General features: G+C 49.8%; 3 protein-coding genes across 3 annotated transcripts in view; 2 read left to right on the top strand and 1 right to left on the bottom strand.

Moving 5' to 3' along the window:
- Positions 1 to 22,124, top strand: part of FAF2 (Fas associated factor family member 2) — a 475,675-nt gene that overhangs the window by 318,505 nt on the left and 135,046 nt on the right. The gene's annotated exons all lie outside the window — the stretch shown is intronic.
- Positions 1 to 22,124, bottom strand: part of KIAA1191 (KIAA1191 ortholog) — a 508,491-nt gene that overhangs the window by 454,903 nt on the left and 31,464 nt on the right. The gene's annotated exons all lie outside the window — the stretch shown is intronic.
- The window catches only part of SIMC1 (SUMO interacting motifs containing 1), a 34,332-nt gene continuing 14,492 nt past the window's right edge, over positions 2,285 to 22,124 (top strand). Inside the window, exons 1-8 of the mRNA XM_049775645.1 lie at positions 2,285 to 2,410; positions 5,379 to 6,905; positions 9,349 to 9,581; positions 11,653 to 11,722; positions 13,398 to 13,552; positions 14,826 to 14,960; positions 17,394 to 17,522; positions 20,586 to 20,742. Coding sequence (XP_049631602.1) covers positions 2,285 to 2,410; positions 5,379 to 6,905; positions 9,349 to 9,581; positions 11,653 to 11,722; positions 13,398 to 13,552; positions 14,826 to 14,960; positions 17,394 to 17,522; positions 20,586 to 20,742 — 2,532 coding nt within the window. The remainder of the gene's footprint in view (positions 2,411 to 5,378; positions 6,906 to 9,348; positions 9,582 to 11,652; positions 11,723 to 13,397; positions 13,553 to 14,825; positions 14,961 to 17,393; positions 17,523 to 20,585; positions 20,743 to 22,124) is intronic.

Here is a 22,124-nt window from a genome sequence, read left to right as displayed (position 1 = left end):
TAAGGTGGTTGGTTCGAATCCCGGTGTCCCATATGGTCCCCCGTGCCTGCCAGGAGCTATTTCTGAGCAGACAGCCAGGAGTGACCCCTGAGCACTGCCGGGTGTGGCCCAAAAACCAAAAAAAAAAAAAAAAAAAAAAAAAAAAGGATTACAAGAGATCAAACCAGAGTGGGACACTGTTGCAAGTCAGCCCTTGATGGGGCTGGCTGATGGAGGGATGGAGGACGAGGTCTTTCTCCCCCAGCTCAGACCACGTGTCTGCCACCCTGTTCAGTGGGCGGTTCTGAGGTAATAGCCGCGGGTAGAAAACTCACAGGCAGTCGGGCTTCAGGAGACCTCACCTTTATTCAGTGGATAAGGCTGAAGCAAAAAGCCCCAGAATCAGGCCCAGAAAAAGCCCCAGCCTTCCACAGACCTTTTCTTTTACACATCAGAATCAGGTACGACCCTAGGGTGGGAGCAAATGTCAAGTCACATCCTAGGGTAGGGCACAATTATTGATTAGGGCAGGATCAGTAACATAGTAATCTTATGGAAATGTTTTCATATATAACAGGATACATGCGAGGTAAGTGCCCTCTCTCCATCACTCGGACAGACCCCTGCCTTGGTTTTCATGTCGCATCTTACAACTGACTTCACGAACTCTTGCTAGAAGCTGTCTTGTTTTCCTTTGGCCACTCCAGGCTGTCGTCCGGGATTACTCCTGGCTCTAGGTATGGTCTTGGATCACTCCTTGGTTGTGCTTGGGGATCATATGGGATGCCAAGGGTGCCGGGCAAGAGTCCTATCCGCTGAAGTATCGCTCTGGCCCCTCGGTGGGTGGGGTTTTTTTTGTTTGTTTGTTTGTTTGGTTTGGTTTGGTTTTTGGGTCACACCCAGCAGCCCTCAGGGGTTCCTCCTGGCAGGCTCGGGGGACCCTATGGGATGCCGGGATTCGAACCACCGACCTTCTGCATGCAAAATGCCTCACCTCCATGCTATCTCTCAGGCCTAAGTTTGCTCCAGCTCTTAAGTGTTTTTGTTGTTATTTTTGAGTCACACCCGGCAGCGCTCAATTAGGAGTTCCTCTTGGCTCTTCGCTCAGGAATGGCCCCTGGCAGGCTCGGAGGACCCTATGGGATGCCGGGATTCGAACCACCGACCTTCCGCACGCAAAGCAAGCACGCTACGTCCGTGCCATCGCTCCGGCCCCTCGGTGGGTGGTCTGAGTCCTCCGGCCACGGTCGCTTGTCCTGACGCTGGCCAAGTGGGATTTCCTCCGCTTCCCTTCCTCCCCTCGGGGCCCACCTGACTCCCCCCCGACCCGCTCGCACGCGCGCTCCGTCCTGCGTCGGAGTCGTGGCTCGGAGGCGAGCGGGAGGCGCGAGATGCCCGAAGGTCCAGCGCTCGGCCGTCTCGCGCAGCTGGGCCCCTCGTCCGCCAGGAAGGCCTCGCGGGTCCCTCGGCCGAAGCACGCTCGAAGCCGAGGCAGGTCCCCGCCTGAGAGAGAGCCCGGGGCCTCCTCAGACTCTCACCGCCCTTCGCACCACGGCCAGGTGGAAGACCCGGGAGCCTCGAAGCTCTCGCGAGCCTCCAGCGCGGAGCCCGGGCGGGCGTGTGCGACTGGCTGCTGACTGTCGGTCTGCCGCCACCCGGCCTCCTCGCCTCCGAAGCCGCCCGCCGGCTCCCTCACTCAGACTTTCCTCGGGCTCGCCCCGCCTCGCGCCAGGGCGGGGCTGGTCGCGGGCGTGGTCTGCCGCGCCTCCTGGGGCGGGGCGGGGCGGGGCCTAACGAGCGGTGGGGGGTTGGGCGGGGCCTGGGCGGGAAGGGGCGGGGCCGGAGGGTGACGCCCTCGGGTGTCGCCGCCTCCTTCGCCTTGCCTCGCGCCCGGCGCGTGGGGCGGGGCCTAATGGGGGCGGGGCCTAATAAGGCGGGGCCAAAGGCGCTTCCCAGGGCGGGATTGGGCGGGGAGAGGCGGTACTAGACGGCGGGGTGATGCCTCCGCTGATCGATGGCGTCGCCGTCACCTCAGCCGCCGCCTCGCCTCGCCTCGCCTCGCCTCGCCTCGTACCAGGGGCGGGGCCTGACGGGGCGGCCTGATGGTGGGCGGCGCCGGTGGCGCCTCTCGGGGCGGGGATTGGGCGGAGAGAGGCGGAACTGGCCTTGGGGGCGGGGCCTGGGCGGAAGGGGCGGGGCCCGCGGGGCGAAGCCTCCGGTTGTCGCCGCCGTCGCCGCCGCCTCCGCCTCCGTCTCCGTTGCTCTGCCCTGAGTTGCCGCCGCCGGCGGGCCGGCGGCCGCGGCCATGGAGGACTGCATCGTGATTTCGGACGATAGCGGCCCCGAGAGCGCCGAGGAAGCCCGCTCGGCCCGAGTGCGCAGGTTCCGCGGGCTCTGTGCGTCGGGCTGCGCGCAGCCCCGCCGGATCGTGGTGAGCGAGCGAGCGAGCGGCGGGCGGCGGGCCGGGCCGGGCCGGGGCGGAGCACATGGGAGGGAGGGCTGAGGCGGCGCTGGCCGCGCGCTCCCGGGCCCCGGAGAGCTTCCCCCTCCAGACCTCCAGTCTCTTGGGGCCTTTGTCCTTTTGGGGTTCGCCCCACACACCCGCCTTCTGATCCCCAACGCGCACCGGACCCCCACCTCCTGGAAGGCCGCAGCGCCCCAAGACGGCCCTTAAGGGAGCCCACCCTTGGCCTCGGAAGGCTCGAGAGAGGAGACGCCAGACACCTCGGCTGCCTTCCCGGTTCATCCCTGCGGAGCCCCCAAAAGCCCTCGCCCCGAGAACGAGGGAAGGGTCCCAGCCCCTGCCAGGTGCAGCTGACGTCACCGTGCCCCGTGGCTGACTTCTCGGGTCTTGGGGCGGCCCAGGAATCGGACCCACTTGTGCTCAGGAGTTACTCCTGGTGCTCTGGCAGCCTGTGGGATGCTGGAGATGAAACCTGGCACCCACCGCACTGTGTCTCGCCCCAGCACCCGCCCCTTGAAGAAAAACCTGCCCCCCCCCCGGGAGACAGAGCACGAGCACCACCGGGAGTAATTCCTGAGCACAAGCAAGCAAGAATTCTTCCACTGAGGAGCTGCAGCAATAGTACAGCAAGGAGGGCGTTTACTTTGAATGTGGCTGTCCCAAAGTCAATCCCAGTATCCCATGTGGTACCCCAAGCACCGCCAGAAATAATTTCTTTTTTCTGTTGGGGGGGTTGGGTCACATCCAGCGGCGCTCAGGTTTCTCCTGGCTCTGTGCTCAGAAATCGCTCCTGGCAGGCTCAGGGGGCCATACAGGATGGCGGGATTCGAACCACCGTCCATCCTGGATCAGCTGCTTGCAAGGCAGACGCCCTACCGCTGTGCTGTCTCTCCTCTCCGGCCCCAGAAATAATTTCTGAGCCGAGAGCGAGGGCTGACTCCTGAACACCACTAGCTATGACCCAAAAACAAAACAAATAAAAGAATGGTGCCATTGAGTTCGAGTCCACACTCTGGAGTAGGTCCTGAGAAAATTATGGTGAATAAAAATATAGTACTTGCCTTGTGGAAATGTCCTTTCAGTCATGGAGAGACCATTAGCCATGAATGATTGAATGAATCAGTTCAATGTCAGATACCATAAAGAGTTTTAGGAGGAAATTGAAAGTATTCCCCTGCAGTGATTCTTTGAGAAGGTATCAGGCTGATTATAGGAATGCTGATAGTCTTGTTTTTACTTGTTGTGATTCATTGTTTTGGTTTGGTTTGGTTTGGTTTGGTTTTTGGGTCACACCCGGCTGCGCTCAGGGGTTACTGCTGACTCTATGCTCAGACATCGCTCCTGGCAGGCTCTGGGGACCATATGGGATGCCGGGATTCATCATCCTTCTGCGTCTAAGGCAAACGCTTTACCTGTGCTGTGTCTCCGGCCCTGTGATTCATTCTCTCAATAAAATCTTGCTCAGTACTTGCTCTGAGTCTGTGAACAAGAAAATAGTGGAGTTAAGTTTGAGTGTGGAAAGATCAGCAATGTACTTACTTAGTAACAGCTAAATAAAAGGGAAAATGGGTAATAACTTGGTTGAGTTGAGAATATTAGATTGTGTTTTCACGTAAACCTCTCTGAAGAGTTACTATTTGATCTGAGATCAAAGTGACCATACAAATTTGTTCTGAGAGGGTCTGAAGCAATAGTACAGCAGGGAGGGCACTTACCTTGCACATAGACAACCTGGGTTCAATCTCTGGCATTTTAGAGCCCCACTAGGAGTGATCCCTGAGCTCAAAGCCAGGTGTAAGCCCTAAGCATCTCTGGCTGTAGCCCAGAAACAAAAATTGGAGAGCAGGGTATTGTAAATCAAATAGTGTGTAGACCAAATAAGTCTGATCCTCTATTCTAGGAGAACAAATTATAACAGAGAAGACAGCAGATACAAATAAACAAATGTTGGAAGTAGGAATGAGCATGAATTCTTTTTTTTGTTTTTGTTTTTGGGTCACACCCAGCAGTGTTCAGGGGTTACTCCTGGCTCTATGCTCAGAAATCGCTCCTGGCAGGCTCGGAGGACCAAATGGGATGCCGGGATTCGAACCACCATCCTTCATGCCCTACCTCCATGCTATTACTTAGGCCCGAGCATGAATTCTTTTTTTTTTTTTTTTTTTTTTTTTTTTTGCTTTTTGGGTCACACCCGGCAGCTCTCAAGGGTTGCTCCTGGCAGGCTCAGGGAACCATATGGAATGCCGGGATTCGAACCGCCGACCTTCTGCATGAAAGGCCTTACCTCCATGCTATCTCTCTGGCCCCCTGAGCATGAATTCTTGAGGAAATCTAAAGACCAGTGAGGCAGGAATGAAAAATGAAGGAAGAAGAGGAGAGAACAAGTGGGTAATGTGGTTGTGTGAAACCTCAATAGGTCGTTATTGCAATAAGAAATGTCTGAAGGGAATTTAGCAGATGAATGACTTGACTGTCTTGTTTGAGGGTCACACCCAGCAGTACTCAGGGTTTACTCCTGGCTTTGAATTTAAGGATCACTCCTGGCAGTGCTGGAGGACCCTAGATGGTGTCTGGGATCAAACCTGAGTGAACTGTCTAGAAGGCAATGTACTATTGCTTTGGCCCCTAATGTTTTGGTAGGTTTTTTGCTTTGGGGGCTCCTAAGCAATGCACAGGGGTCTCAAGTTTCCCTTTGTTGTTTTTTTTTTCCTTATTTAAGCACCATGATGATGTACATACATGATTGTAGTTGGGTTTCAGTCAGCAAAAGAACACCTCTCTTCACCACTGCAACCTTCCCACCACCAGTGCCTCCCAACTCCCTCCTTCCCCTCCCCCGCCTGTATTCAAGACAGGCATTCTACTTCTCTCACTCATTAATATTGTTGTGATAGTTAGTGTTAAGTTCCGTTATCCTGTCATCCTCTTTCAACAGGAGTTCATTGACTTAACAAAAGCCAGACGTAGAGTAAAGGACCGCAGTGGGATCTGTGTGATCGACCTGACCGGGACTGAAGAAGAAACTGCACCTATCACCACTCTAGATTTGACTGTAGAACCTGTGACTCCTGTCCAGAAGGAGCCAGCCAGTCAGCAACCATGTTCTGACCTCTCCAGCAAGGAAGGGGCAACAGAAAGACAAGTGGACAGAAGTGTGCAGCCCACAGCTCAAAGAATCATTAACAGTGAGCCGGTGGACTTGGACCTTTTGGAAGAATCTACATTTGAAGGTCCTCCAGGCCAGACAACCCTGGGTAGGGTTGCAGTGTATCCTGCCGAGCCCAATTGTAGTACTACCACAATCAATGGAAACCTTGGTTTCATACCCAACTTGCAGCTCTCTGCCAGTGTTCTCCCTGCCTCCTCCACAACTAATAACAGTACCGGCAACCACAAGCAGGCACCCTGGCCATACCCACCACAAGATGTGCCTTGCCCACCACAAGCCTTGCCGTGCCCATTGCATGCCTTGCCGTGCCCACGGCAGAGCTCATGCCCACCACGAGCCTCCTCGTGCCCACCGAGGCCCTTGTCCTGCCCATCACAAACTTTGCAGTGCCCACTTCAAACCATGTCTCACCTGCCTCTAGAAGTGCCATGTCTCCAGGATGTGCCATGTCTTCGGAATATGCCAGACCCTCACACTAGGCCATCTGGTGGGTGCACCAGGCCTGACCTACATCCAGGTACATCCTGGTACCCTCCACACTCTGCCAACCCCCCTCAAAACTCTCTCTGCCCCCATCAAAACTCTTTGGCTCCCTCTCCAGAGATATCGGGCCCTCCACACACCTTAACCTATCCACCATCTGGGCCACATCAACAGGAGATGCCTCTGACACTGGGCGAACTACCACCATCCCCAGGATATGTACCATCCTCACCTGGAGCCATGCTGCCACCATCCCCAGGACAAACTCCCCAATCAGTAGGAGACATTTCTCTATCACCAGCAGCCATGCCAGCATCACCAAGAGATTTCCCACTGTCACCAGAAAGTGTGCCACTCTCACCTCGAGACATCTCCTCCTACTCACCTGGAGACATACCCCCTACTCCAGGAGAGGTGCCACATACCCCGGGAGAGACTCCTCCATTATTGGAGACCTCGCCCCCCTTACCTGCAGCTCTGTCTGACTCTCCCACCAGCGACACCCAGCACACTGACATGCCGATGGATATCGACACACCCTCGCCATCCAGCTGCACCTCCAGCCCTGTGTCACCGCTGTCAGAAATGTCCCTTGAGAATGTCTCTTGGCCCTCAGTCCCAGAAACGCCAGTGCACAAGGACAAGGCCTGGTCAGAGCCTGTGACACCCAAGTCTGATCAAGTTTCAGCACATGTCACACCGGATGGGTTATACAACAGGCCATGCCTACACAGACTGAAGTACTTCCTGCGTCCCCCAGTGCACCACCTCTTCTTCCAGACACTTATACCAGACAATGACAATGGAGAGGTGAGTTGTTTCACCAGAGAGGAGATGGTCATGGGACACATCGAACATTCTAGAAGGAACTAGGCAAGGACGGAACAAAAGTATAATGTTTAAGGATTGCACACAACAGACCTGAGGTCTATGCCCCAAACCCTATATGGTTTCCAAGTCCCTAATGGAGTGAATTCTGAGCATAGAGACAGGAGTAAGCCCTGAGCACAATCACGTGTGGTTTAAAAAATTTTTTTAATTAATTTAAAATGATAAATCTTGTAGCCAGAGAGATAATGCAAGAGTTAAGGCATTTTCCTTGTACAAGACCAACTCTGATTTGATTCCTAGTGCCACATATGGCTCCCTTGAGAAAACCGCAAGGAGTGATCCCTGAGCACAAAGCCAGGAGCACTGCTAGATATGGCCCCAAAACAAAAATAAATCAATTTGGGGCCAGAGGGATAGCACAGTCGGTAGGGCATTTGCCTTGCATGCGGCTGACCCAGGATGAACCTGGGTTTGATCCCCGGAGTCCCATATGGTCCCCCAAGCCAGGAGCAATTTCTGAGTGCATAGCCATGAGCAATGCCCAGGTGTCACCAGGTGTGGCCCAAAAACCAATAAATAGATAAAAAAAAATTTTTTTGCCTTTGAGCCACACCCATAAATGCTTAGATATTCCTGGTGTGCTCGGGGACCATATTGGATGCTAGCGATTGAACCCAGATCAGCTGCATGCAAAGCAAGTACCTTACTATTGTATTATTACTCTGGCCCCAATAATTAACATATTAAAACAATGCACTCTGGGCCTCTTGTAATATAGCATATGCCTTTTATATACACGATCCTGAGTTCTATCCCTGGTACCTCATGACTCTCCTTTGGGCACCACTGTGCTGGCCCCTTTACAAATAACTGTTTTATGAGGGGCAGACCTGGTGTTTCTTAGAGTTTACTCCTGACTGTAGTCAGGGATCACTCCTGACAAAGCTGGGGCCATATGGGTACTAAAGATAAAATCTGGGCAGAGTAAGTGCTACCCACTGTGGTATCTCTCTAATTTCCTCCCTTCTCCCAACCTTTTGTTTTCGGACCATACCCAGCAGTGCTCATGACTTACTCCTTATTCCTATGCTCAACAATCACTCCAGGAGGAAATCGGTACCATTTATGCTATTGGGTTTGAACCCTGGTTGACTTCCGGGTTGACTTCATGTAAGACAAATAAATGCCTACCTGCTGTACTTTCACCCTGGCCTCCAAAAGATTATTCTTGGTGCCAGAGAAATAGCTCGAAAGGCTGGAGCACTTGCATTGCTACCCCATATTTGATCCTTGCCCTGCCCAGTCCCTTGAACACCTGTAGGAGTGGCCCCCAGGCAGCCAGTAGGGTACAAATCTTCTAGTAAGTCCCCTCCCCCCCAAAAAAATGATACTTGCAAATGCCCTCAACCTGTCTTTGATTGTTTTGGATTTGGAGCTATAAATGATTATGCTTATTGCTTATTCCTGACTCAGCAATCATTTCTGGCAGGAGACCCTGTGGGACACCAGGGATTGAATTGGGATGGCTGTATGCAATGCTTTATTATCCAGCCCCTCTTTTTTTATTTTGACCATACCCAGCAGCACTCAGAAATTACTCCTAGCTTTGTGTTCAGGGGACATTGGTGACAGGAAAGTTGCACTGGTGAAAAAGGGGTAAGAGGGTGTATATTTTATAACTGAAACCCAACCACAAACATGTTTGTAACCATAGTGCTTAAATAAATATATTATTAAAACAAAAAAGAATGGGGCCAGAGAGATAGCATGGAGGTAGGGCTTTTGCGTTGCATGCAAAAGGACAGTGGTTCAATCCTGTCATCCCATATGGTCCCCCGAGCCTGCCAGGAACGATTTCTGAGTTTAGAGCCAGGAGTAACTCCTGAGCGCTGCTGGGTGTGATCCCCCCAAAAAATTACTCTAGATCAATACCGTGCAAGGCAAACGCCCTACCAACTGTACTATCATTCCAGCACCAGCCCCCTCTATTTGTTTGGGGGGGGGGGGTTGGTTCCTACCTGGCAGTGCTCAGGGGTTTGTTTTTGTTTTTTTGTTTTTGGGCCACACCCGGTGGTGCTCAGGGGTTACTCCTGGCTGTCTGCTCAGAAATAGCTCCTGGCAGGCATGGGGAACCATATGGGACACCGGGATTCGAACCAACCACCTTTGGTCCTGGATCGGCTGCTTGCAAGGCAAACACCGCCATGCTATCTCTCCGGGCCCTGTGCTCAGGGGTTACTCCTTGCTCTACACTCAGAAATCTCTCCTGGCAAGTTCGGGGGACCATATGGGATGCGGGGATTCGAACCACCATCCTTCTGCATGCAAGGCAAATGCCCTACCTCCATGCTATCTCTCCAGCTCCAAACCCTCGCTTTTTTAAGAAGAAACACTACCTAATTGCTTCCTTCTTTCTCTCCAGAACAAAGATCAAAAATTAGAACCCATTCCTCATCGAAGGCTCAGAATGGTGACGAATACCATAGAAGAAAACTTCCCACTGGGAACGGTGCAGTTTCTCATGGACTTTGTGTCACCCCAGCATTACCCACCCCGAGAAATTGTGGCACATATCATCCAAAAAATCCTTCTCAGCAGCTCCGAGACACTGGATGTCCTGAAGGAGGCCTATATGCTCCTCATGAAGATTCAACAGTAGGAACCTTCTCTTGGGAACTTAGCTGGTTTTCTTATGAATATTCAACAATAGGGACCTTCCCCTCTGAGGGTCTTGTCTGAACTCCTCATGAATATTCAGCAGTAGGGATCTTCCCCTGAGGTACTTGTCTGGGTCTTCATGAATACTCTGAGGATCTTATTTGGATTCCTCATCAATATTCAACAGTAGAACCTTCCCCTCTAGTGGACTTGTCTGGGCTCCTCAGTAATATTTAACAGTAGGGGGCCCAGAGAGATAGCACAGCGGTGATTGCCTTGCAAGCAGCCGATCCAGGACCAAAGGTGGTTGGTTCGAATCCCGGTGTCCCATATGGTCCCCCCGTGCCTACCAGGAGCTATTTCTGAGCAGACAGCCTGGAGTAACCCCTGAGCAATGCCGAGTGTGGCCCAAAAACCAAAAAAAAAAAAAAAGATAGCATGGAGGTAAGGCGTTTGCCTGTCATGCAGAAGGTCATTGGTTTGAATACCGGCATCCCATATGGTCCCCTGTGCCTGCCAGGGGCGATTTCTGAGCACAGAGCCAGGAGTAACACCTGAGCGCTGCCAGGTGTGACCCAAAAAACAACAAAACCAAAAAAAAAATTGTCTAGTTTCCTCATGAATACTCAACAGTAAGTACCTTCCCCTCTGAGGGACTTACCTGGGCTTCTCAGCAATATTTCCTCTGGGACTTGTTTAGGTTCCTTCTGAATATTCAACAGTGGGGACCTTCCCCTCTGGGTGATTTGTCCAAGAGCCTTGCTGTAGGGCCCAACTGTCACTCAAGCTTTGTTTAACTCTTCTTTAGGAATGCTGGCCCTTAGAAAGACAACTGACAGGAAATATCCCTCAGGCAAACCCACTTGGACTGATGACTCAGACAAGGCAGGAAAACAGTGCATTGTATGTGGGAACTCAGGGCTTTATTACAGCACCACAAGGTTTCTGGAACACCAGAAAAGTGTGGCTCCCAAACCAGCTACCATCCCACCCCCAAATAATGATGATAGCCTAGATTTATAACTGGTAAAAAAGAATTTAATGGCTTATTTCCATTTTACTATAAAGTTTTGCATAAACTGCGGCTTAATTTCCTGGTTAACTTTGGGTCCCAAGATTCAATTTTCTCCTCTCACTCTCCTCTTTTTTTGTTTGTTTTGGGGTCACACCTGGTGTTGCTTAAGCCTGACTTGACTCTGGGCTCTGGGATCATTCCTGGCTGAGCTCAGGTGAACCTAAGAGAGTCCCTGAGATTGAACTGGGCCAGCTGTATACTCTCTCACTGGCCCTGATCAACTTCTCCACTTTGCTTGAATTCAGTATCAGACTACACATATCTTCCTGCTTTTAGGGCACTGTCAGTGGAAAGATAATCCATATGCTTCATCTTTTAATATGAATCTTAGGGATTAAATAGAGAGCATAGGAGTCACTTGCCTTGCATGCAGCCCAATCCTGGTTTCATCCCTGGTACCATCCAGAACCCATGAACAGACAACTGAGAATAGCCCATGAGTACCGCAGGACATGGTACAAAAAACGAAAAGAAAAATAGTAAGAGTAGGCTTCTTGGGGCCGGAGCTATAGCACAGCGGGTAGGGTGTTTTCTTTGCATGCAGCTGACCAGAGTTCAATCCCCTGCATCCCATATGATCCCCCAAGCCTTCCAGGAGTGATTTCTGAGCACAGAGTCAGGAGTAACCCCTGAGCAACACCAAGTATGACCCCAAAACAATAAAATAACATAAAAAAGAGTAGGCTTCTTTCTCTTTCTTTTTCTTTTTTTCTTTTCTTTTCTTTTCTTTTTTTTTTTTTTTTTGCAAGGTTACATCCACTGGTGCTTAGGGTTTACTCCTGGCTGTGTGCTCAGGAGTATTCCTGATGGGTTCTGGGGATGATATGGGGTGTCGGGGATTGAATCCATTTTGATCTCATACAAGGCAAACCAAATCCTCTATCTGCTGTACTATTACTTCAACCCTGAGGCTTCTTATTCTATCCTGTTCCATTCCCTTCTTTCCTTTCTCTACACACTCCAGAATTCTAAATTCATGTCCTTTCATTTTAGGCTTCACCCAGCCAATGCCAAGACTGTGGAGTGGGACTGGAAAATACTCACATATGTCATGGAGGAAGAGGTAATGTCTCACAGAGGATAGGAAAGGTGCATCCTCCCATCTTTAAGGAATCCGCAAAGAAATTTGCAGTAGAAACCAAAGGAATTGCAAATTGAATCGTCAACTCTTGGCTGTTATTTGCTCATGCCACTGCCAGGCTGCATCAAAAAATTTCTCTTGGAGATCGGAGAGATAGCATGGAGGTAGGGTGTTTGCCTTGCATGCAGGGCAATGGTTTGAATCCCAGCACCCCATATGGTCCCTTGAGCCCTGCCAGGAGCGATTTTTGAGCATAAAGCCAGGAGTAACCCTGAGCGCTGGCGGGTGTGACCCAAAACTAAACCAAAACAAAACAAAAATTTCTCTTGACCCTGCATCTGTGTTGGCATCAGCAATTTCAGATTGATGGCTTTCACTTTCTCCTCCCCTGGAGAGCCCATCAAAAAAAGATTAATAAGGACTAGAAAGACATAACAGTGGGGAAGGTGCTTGCCTTATATATAGCCAACCAGAGTTTGGCTTTCAGCATACTACATGGTCCCCTGAGCCTGCCACAGTGATTCCTGAGCACAGAACCAGGCTAAGCCCTGATCACCAGTGGGAATCCCCCTCCACAAAAATAAGAAATAATAATAAAATGTTAATTTTTATAGAATAAAAAATAATCTGAGACTGGAACAATAGGACAGTGGATATGGCTTGCACAAAAAAACAGCCTGAACTAAATCCCCTATACCAGTGGTCGGCAACCTGCGGCTCTCAAGCCACCTGTGGCTCTTTATACTTTTAAATTGGCTCTTCTGTGTGCCAGGAGTCAAGACTCTGCTCCTAGCCTTTGTCAGTGCATGCCCTGTGTGGCTCTCAAAATAAATTTCAATCGTGGCTTTGGTGAGATTTGGCCTGGTTGAAAAAAAAAGGTTGCCGACCACTGCCCTATACCCAATATGTTTCCAAACTCCACCAGAAATGATCCCTGAGCGCAGAGCCAGAGTAACCATGCGCTTCACCAGGTGTGTCCCAAAAAGAATTAACAATAACAGAATGTTAAAAAGAAATTAATAAGGGGCCCAAAGAGTTAATATAGTGAATAAGTTGTTTGACTTTCATGCAGCTGACCTGGTTCAATCTCTGACATCCCTGAGCTCTCCAAGAGTGATTCCAAAAGTAGAGCCATGGGCCCGGAGAGATAGCACAGTGGCGTTTGCCTTGCAAGCAGCCGATCCAGGACCAAAGGTGGTTGGTTCGAATCCCGGTGTCCCATATGGTACCCCGTGCCTGCCAGGAGCTATTTCTGAGCAGACAGCCAGGAGTAACCCCTGAGCATCGCCGGGTGTGGCCCAAAAACCAAAAAAAAAAAAAAAAAAACAAAAGTAGAGCCAGTAATCCCTGAGTAACTCCTGAGGGAACCAACAAAAAGTAAGGGTCAGAGTGACTACACTTAGGGATCTCTCCTGGCAGGACTGGGGGACCCAGTGGGATGTTTGGGATTGAACCCCTCATGAAAGGCAAGTAAATACTATCCCTACTGTGCTATTTTTCTGCCCTACCTTGTGGAATTCCTCCCAAGAGTCTCTATGTACAGTCACTTGACAGTAAGCAGTGGGCCTTCCCTTGCAGTGAGCGTGTGAAAGACCCCTGTGAGCTTCTTCCAGAACTGTAGTGAACATATTGACTGTTCTGGGTTTACCTCTGGCAGGGACGGACTCTGCCTGGCCGCGTACTCTTCCTGCGCTATGTAGTCCAGACTTTAGAGGATGATTTCCAGCAGATTCTACGGCGCCAACGGCAGAACCTCCAGCAGTCCATCGCCAGTACAGTGCTTTCCTGTGACAAGCAACCCCAGAATATCAGGTGACCAGCCCCCCAGGGCACTATGAGGCTCCATATTCAAATGATAGAAAGGGTTAGGAAGTGGGCAGTTGGCTTCAAGGGCTAGAGGACAGACTTTGTAATGCAGGGGTCCTAGGTTTGATCCTTGGTACCTGAGTACCACCAGGAGTGACCTATTCAAGTGATGCGAGGCAAGGCCCCAAAGTAAAACAACAAAATAAAAAGCATTTCCAAGGGTTTATTTCATACCCCTGAGATTGGCCCATATGTAACATAAGTCAAGTCTTTTAGCTTCCAGTACATTTTCCACTATGAAGACTGGTCCACATCTTAACCTGGGATGTGGGCTCCTGACTTTTACCTTCTGTAGCACACATCTTTGTCTTTCTCTCCCTCATACTTAAATAAATGTTTCAATAAAACTATCTTACTTCAGGGCAAGAGTGATAGCACAATGGTAGGGCATTTGCCTTGCAAGCAGCCAATCTGGGATGGACCCAAGTTTGATCTCCAGCATTCCATATGGTCCCCAAGCCTGCCAGGAATGATTTCTGAGTGCAGAGCCAGGAGTAAACTCTGAGCGCTGCTGGGTGTGTCCTCACCCCCCCCCCCCCAAAAAAAAGAAAGAAAAACAACTATCTTCAGGGTCTGGAGCACAATGGGGAAGGAACTTGCATTGCAAATAGCCTGAGTTCTATCCCTGATATCCCATATGTTCCCTGAATCCTGCCTGCTAGGAGTGATTCCTGAGTACAGAGCTAGTAACCCCTAAGTACCACCAGATGTGGCCCAAAGCAAAACCATAACAAAACCCAAAAAAAGCCAACAAAACCTTAAATTCAGTGTCAGGGATGACAAGTATGAGACCCTGTACCACATATAAAAGGAAGGAAAATGGACCGTAGAAATAGCATGGAGGTTGGGCATGCCTTATGTGCAGAAGGACCATGTTTCGAATCCCGGTATCCCATATGGTCACCCGAGCCTGCCAGGAGAGATTTCTGAGCATAGAGCCAGGAGTAACCCCTGAGCACTGCTGGGTTTGACCCCAAAAACAAAAATAAAGAAAACAAACAAACAAAAAAAAGAAGATGGGCCAGAGCAATAGCACAAGTGGGTAGGGCACTTGCCTTGTATCCAGGTTCAATCCCCAGCATCCCATATGGTCCCTCAGGCACTTTCAGTTGTGATCCCTGAGCAAAGTAATCCCTAAGTATTGTAACCCAGAAATCAAAAATGGGAAGGGAAAAAGGAAAGAAGTTCCAACATTTCTGTTCTGTTCTGCCTGTCCCAGGGATGTCATCAAGTGGTTGGTCAGAGCAGTCACAGAAGATGGGTTCATTCAACCCCCACATGGGAACCAGAGCTCTGCCGGAAGCAGCACCTCCGAGGCTAGCAGTGGCTCCTCTTCTTTCCAGCCCAGCCAGCTGTAAGGAGCCAGCAAACATCATCTTGCCTGCTGAGATGGGATGGGGACCCACAGATACACACTGAACCAAAAAAGCACATTTCTCCCCTCTTAACAAGATCTTGAAATAGAGGCAGAAAATAGTTAGATTCATCCTTTGGAGACCAAGTTTCTGACCCTAGAGGTTAACTAGTAGAGCTAGTGCACTGTTAGAGTGAAGGCACTTGCTGTGCACAGTTTGACTAGGTTTTATCCACAGCATCTTTTAGGTTCCCTAAGTTCAATAGAAGTGATCCTGAGTACACAGTCAGGACAAAATTCTGAGCACTGTGAATATGACCCCCCAAAAAAAAGAAAAAAGAAAATACTAAAAAAAACCTACCAAGGTAGGATGACAACACCGACCCATTTGCTCCCATTGATGCTTCAGTCTCCATCAGTAAATGGGTAGTCAGAGCTGATGCATGCAAGGCAAATGCCTTACCTCCATGCTGTCCCTCCGGCCCCAAGCCAGGAGTGATTTCTGAGTGCTTGATAGCCAGGAGTAACCCCTGAGTGTCACCGGGTGTAGGAAATCTTTTCCCTAAATTCTTTCCCTGGATTTGATCTCTGGCACCCTTGGTCTCCCAAGTACTATAGAAAGTGACCCTAGAACACAGACCCAGGATTTGCCCCTGAGCACTGTGGCATGTGGCCTATAAGCCTAGAAAAAGAAAACTCAGGGCTGAAGAGATAGTACAGTGGGCACTTGCCTTGCACACAACTCACTGATCCCTGAGTGATGGATACCTTAGCAAGTCAGGAGTATTGAGCACCATTAACTGGCACCTCTCATCTTTCCTCCCAACCCTTAATAAAAAAGAAAGCTATAGCAGATATGTCTCTTCTACCTTAAAAATGTCTAATGATGAGGGGCCAGAGAACCAACAGTGGTTCAAATCCCAGCATCCCATATGGTCCCCTGTGCTTGCCAAGGAGCAATTTTTTTTTTTTTTTTTGGTTTTTGGGCCACACCCAGCATTGCTCAGGGGTTACTCCTGGCTATCTGCTCAGAAATAGCTCCTGGCAGGCACGGGGGACCATATGGGACACCGGGATTCGAACCAACCACCTTAGGTCCTGGATCGGCTGTTTGCAAGGCAAACACTGCTGTGCTATCTCTCCGGGCCCTGCCAAGGAGCTATTTCTGAGCAGAGAGCCAGGAGTAACCCCTGAGCGCTGCTGGGTGTGGCCCAAAAATCAAAAAAAAAAAAAAATTCTAATGATGAGCCAGAAAGATAGTACAGTGGGTAAGGCACTTGTAACTGCTGACCCAGGTTCAATCCGATATAGTTCCCTAAGCCTGCCAGGTGTAATTTTTTTTCCTGGCTCTATGCTCAGAAATCGCTCCTGGCAGGCTCGGGGGACCATATGGGATGCTGGGATTTGAACCACCGTTCTTCTGCATGCAAGGCAAACGCCCTACGTCCATGCTCTCTCCGGCCCCAACAGGTGTAATTCTTTAGTGCAGAGTCAAGAGTAACCCAGGTGTTACTCTTGCACAGCCAGCTGTGGCCCAAAAATACAAAGAAATTTGGATGACATTCAGTTGACCAAGACCTAAGTTTTTCTCCGGCTTGCCATTGTGTGCTTCTATTTTGGCGTTTTAAAGCACTTGCAGTACTGGAGAGATAGTGCAGTGGGTAGGGTGCTTGCCTTGCACACCGTAACCCACGTTCAATCCCCAGCATTCCATATGGTCTCCAGAATCCTGCTAGGGAGTACTTACTAAGCACAGAGCCAGGAGTAACCCCCGAGCATTGCTGGGTGTGACCCAAAACCCAAAAAAGTAAATAAAGCAAAAGCACCTTGCTTTGGGACCTGATTGACAGTACAGCAGAGAGGACATTTGCCTTGCATGCAGCCAATCTGGGTTCAATAACTGGAATCTCTTATGGTTTCCCAAGCACCACCAGGAGTGATTCTTAAGTGTAGAATCAGGAGTAACCCCGGAGCATCACCAGGTACAACCCCCCAAAAAATCAGCTTGCTCTGGTTAGCCTGAGCAATAGTATAGCAGGTAGGGTGCTTGCCGATGACTGCATGTGTCAGACCCTGGTTCCATATTCAGCATTTGAGATGGTCCCCAGAACCTGCCAGGAGTGAATCTCGAGTACAGAGCCCTAAGCACAGATGAATGTAACTCACCCAGAATTAATAAATCAATCAAAGCAGCTTGTTTTGTAGCTGCAGCCCAGGTTCTGAAAGGTTCCAATTCTGTGATCTGGTAGAAGGGACTCTGATGTGAGTTGGTGCCTCAGAAGCCTGTCTAATGGTTTGAGATATCTTGCCTTTAGTCGTGTCCTTCTCCCTATGCACCACTTGGGGGTGCATAAGGACCCCCTATGATAGTCGTAGCCTCTCTGGCAGCCTCGGGGCTTTGCCTCTCACCGGACTCTTGTTTCCTGCTCTCAGGCTTGTGTGCCAGCTACAGCGGATGCTTTCCATCGCAGTGGAAGTGGACCGGACGCCCACCTGCAGCTCCAACAAGATTGCAGAGATGATGTTTGGCTTTGTGCTGGACATTCCCGAGCGGCATCAGAGGTGGGCCTTCCTCTCATCTTTGGGAGTGAGATTTCAAGAGAGTAAGGCTTCAAAAGAGTGAAATTAGGTGGAGTGTTTACCTTGTATCTGGCTGACCTGGGTTTGATCTCCTGACAGCCCATATGGTCTCCTGGGCACTACTAGCAGGATTCCTGAGTGCAGAGCAGGAGTAAGCCCTGAGTACTGCCGAGTATGGACTCTCCCACCCATTCACACACACACACCCCCAAAAAGTGAAAATTAAGTATGTGGAGGGAGGATTCAAGTTTCTGGGGCCAGATTCATAGCATAGTGGGTAGGATATTTGCCTTGCACGTGACTCAGGTTCAGTCTCTGGCATCCCATATAGTCCCCTGAGCTTCCTGGGAGTAATTTCTGAGTTCAGAGCCAGAAATAACCCCTGTTATTGGACCACACTGCTGGGTGTGGTCCAAAAACAAAACAATCAAATTTCTGGGACTGGAGTACAGGTGGGGCATTTGCCTCATACACTGCAGACATGGATTTGATCCCAAGCATTCCATATGGTTCCTTGAGCACCTCCAAGAGCGATTCCTGAGTGCAGAGCCAAGAGTAATCCCTGAGCAATGCCTGGGTATAGCCAGGAAAAATAAATAAAATCTTTTTTTTGGTTGGGGGGGAGTTTGGGCCACACGCAGTAACACTCAGGTTACTCCTGACTATGTGCTCAGAAATCGCTTCTAGCTTGGGGGACCATATGCAATGCAGGGGATCAAACTCGGGTCCGTCCTGGGTCAGTTGCATGCAAGGCAAATGCTGTGCTATCGCTCTGGCCCCCAATCATTTGTTTGTGTTTTTTGTTGTTGTTTTTTGGGGGGGCCACGCCAGGCAGCACTCGGGTCACTCCTGGCTCTAAGCTCAGAAATCACTCCTGGGAGGCTCAAGGGACCATATGGGATGCCGGGATTTGAACCACTGTCCTTCTGCATGCAAGGCAAATGCCTTGTCTTCATGCTTTCTCTCCGACTCCCCCAAATTATTTTTTTTAAATCAAGTTTGTGGAGCATGGGGCTGGAGCAGTGGGGCAGCGGTATGGCGTTTGCCATGCACTTGGCTAACCTAGGACAGACCGAGGTTTGATCACCAGCAATATGGTCCCCTGCTCCAGGAGCAACAGGTGTGCCCCCCCCCCCCCAAAATAAAAGTTTGTGGAATTGGAACAATAGTACAGCAGTTAGGCACTTGCTTTGCTGGTGACCCAAGTTTTGATCCCCAGTGCCACTTAGGGTTCCTGTTGTATTAAGTATTAATTATAAAGTCCTAGATGGTGCATGGAGTGGATGGTAAGGTCTTTTTCAGCCCTGCACCTGTAGCCCCTACCCCTGGCAGGTCTAAAGGTATCAGGGTGACAGTGAAGAAATGACCCACAGGCAGTCAGTAAAAGTCAGGAGACATGCAGCTTTATTATAAGACCCTAACCACCATATGTGGCTTCTAAGGTAAACAACTTCTGCATCCATGCTATCTCTGATCTCTTACCCCTCACCCAGGCAACCCTTTTGTTGTTTGTTTGTTTTTGGGTCACACCCAGCAGTGCTCAGGGATTATTCCTGGCTCTATGCTCAGAAATCGCCCCTGGCAGGCACAGGGGACTTGCCAGGATTTGAACCACCATCCTTCTGCATGCAAGGCAAATGCCTTACCTCCATGCTACCTCTCTGGCCCAGGCAATCTCATTAAATTACCAACCAGACCCCTCCTAGCTATGGGAGGGTCTCCCTACCCTTTCCCCAACTTCTTGGCTTTCTCACCTGGAGAGGGAGACCCTCCCATAGCTGGGAGGGGTCTGGTTGGTAATTTAAGGGGTTGCCTGTGGGAGGGGTGAGAGAGGCTCAGCAAGAAAGACTGGAGGTCTAAAAAAAAAAAACAAAAAAACAAAAAAAAACTTGGGGCCGGAGAGATAGCACGGAGGTAAAATGTTTGCCTTGCATGCAGAAGGTTGGTGGTTCGAATCCCGGCATCCCATATGGTCCCCAGAGCCTGCCAGGAGCAATTTCTGAGCATAGAGCCAGGAGTAACCCCTGAGCTGGGTTACCTGGATGTGACCCAAAAACTAAAAAAAAAGAAAGACTGGAGGGAGGTTCTGAGTGCCACTGGATGTGGTTCCCAAACAAACCAAAACAGCACAATAATTTGGGCCAAGGGAATGATTTAAGAGTTTGAGATCCGGCCGGGCGGTGGCGCTCGAGGTAAGGTGCCTGCCTTACCTGCGCTAGCCTAGGAGACGGACCGCGGTTCGATCCCCCGGCATCCCATATGGTCCCCCAAGCCAGGAGCGACTTCTGAGCGCATAGCCAGGAGTAACCCCTGAGCGTCACCGGGTGTGGCCCAAAAAAAAAAAAAAAAAGAGTTTGAGATCCGGGGCTGGAGAGATAGCATGGAGGTAAGGCGTTTGCCTTTCATGCAAGAGGTCATCGGTTCGAATCCCAGCGTCCCATATGGTCCCCCGTGCCTGCCAGGAGCAATTTCTGAGCATGGAGCCAGGAGTAACCCCTGAGCACTGCCGGGTGTGACCCAAAAACCACAAAAAAAAAAAAAAAAAAAAGAGTTTGAGATCCGGCCCGGAGAGATAGCACAGCGTTGTTTGCCTTGCAAGCAGCCAATCCAGGACCAAAGGTGGTTGGTTCGAATCCCGGTGTCCCATATGGTCCCCCGTGCCTGCCAGGAGCTATTTCTTAGCGAAGAGCCAGGAGTAACCCCTGAGCACCGTGTGTGCTTTTGGGTGTGGCCCAAAAACCAAAAAAAAAAAAAAGAGTTTGAGATCCTCAGCCCAGCCAGGTGCTTGCTTTGAGCACCGTGACGGGGTCATTCCCAAAGTCTCCCAGACAGGACAAAAGGGATATTACAGTGGGGAGGGCACTTGCCTTGCACAAGCTGACCCCTTTTCAATGCCAGCATTTCATGTGGTCCCCTAAGCACTGCCAGGAATAAACTGAGCATCACTGGTATGGCCCCTAAACAAACAAACAAAAAGAGTGTAAGATGGGGGTGATGAACAGAGATGAGAGATTTATATCTTCACACTTTCTCCTCTCAATATAGGGAGATATTCTTCACTACCATGGAGAGCCACCTCCTCCGCTGCAAAATCTTGGAGATCATTTTTCTCCACAGTTGTGAAATACCCACACGCCTGCCACTGTCTCTAGCCCAAGCGCTCTATTTCCTCAACAATTCTACTTCACTGCTCAAATGTCAGGTATGGACACAACTACCTGCACCAGATCCAGCCCTGTACCTCTTCTTCCTCTTAAAGCTTGAGTCAAAGGGGGTCTCGAAGCGAAAAAGATACGACAGCAGATAAGGCACTACCTGCCTCTTATGCAGCCTACCCTAGTTTGATCCCTGGTACCATCTAAGGTCCTTCAAGTACTACCAGGAGTAAAAACTAAGTGCCACCAAGAATGGCTCAAAAACCAAACAGAAGGGCCGGAGAGATAGCATGGAGGTAGGGCATTTGCCATGCATCCATAAGGACAGTGGTTCAAATCCCAGTGTCCCATATGGTCCCCCGAGCCTGCCAGGAGCAATTTCTTTTTATTTTGTATATCTCTTTTTTGTTTGATTTTTGGTTTTTTGGGTTACACCCAGCAGCGCTCAGGGGTTATTCTTGGCTCTGCACTCAGAAATCGCTCCTGACAGGCTCGGGGTACCATATGGGATGCCAGGATTCGAACCACTGTCCTTCTGCATGCAAGGCAAATGCCTTACCTCCATGCTATCTCTCCGGCCCCTATTTTTATATATCTTTATTTAACAGCTAGATTACAAATATGATTGTAGTTGGGTTTTAGTCATGCAAAGAACACCCCCCCTTCACCAGTGCAACATTCCCATCACCAATGTCCCAGATCTCCCTTCTCCCCACCCCACCCCCGCCTGTTCTCGAGACAGGCTTCTACTTCTCTCATTCATTCACATTGTTATGATAGTTCTCAGTGTAGTTATTTCTCTGACAACACTCATCACTCTTTGTGGTGAGCTTCATGTAGTGAGCTGGACCTTCCAGCCCTCCTCTCTTTGTCTCTGAGAATTACTGCAAAAATGTCTTTTATTTTTCTTAAAACCCATAGATGAGTGAGACTATTTTGCTTTTTTCTCTCTCCCTCTTATTTCACTCAGCATAATAGATTCCATGTACATTCATGTATAGGAAAATTTCATGACTTCATCTCTCCTGACTACTGCATAATATTCCATTGTGTATATGTACCACAGTTTCTTTAGCCATTCATCTGTTGAAGGGCATCTTGGTTGTTTCCAGAGACTGGCTATTGTAAATAGCGCTGCAATGAATATAGGTGTGAGGAAGGGTTTTTGTATTGTATTTTTATGTTCCTAGGGTATATCCCTAGGAGTGGTATAGCTGGATGGTATGGGAGCTCAATTTTCAGTTTTTGGAGGAATCTCCATATCGCTTTCCATAAAGGTTGGACTAGACTGCATTCTCACCAGCAGTGAATAAGAGTTCCTTTCTCTCCACATCCCCACTAGTACTGCTTATTGCCATTCTTTGTGATGTGCACCAATGCCGTGAGATGGGTCCTCATAGTTGTTTTTATTTGCATCTCCCTGATGATT

Source organism: Suncus etruscus, chromosome 6 (genome assembly GCF_024139225.1).
Source record: "Suncus etruscus isolate mSunEtr1 chromosome 6, mSunEtr1.pri.cur, whole genome shotgun sequence".
NCBI lineage: Eukaryota > Metazoa > Chordata > Mammalia > Eulipotyphla > Soricidae > Suncus > Suncus etruscus.
The sequence above is the reverse complement of the archived record's forward strand: the minus strand, read 5'-3'. Positions and strand labels throughout refer to the sequence as shown.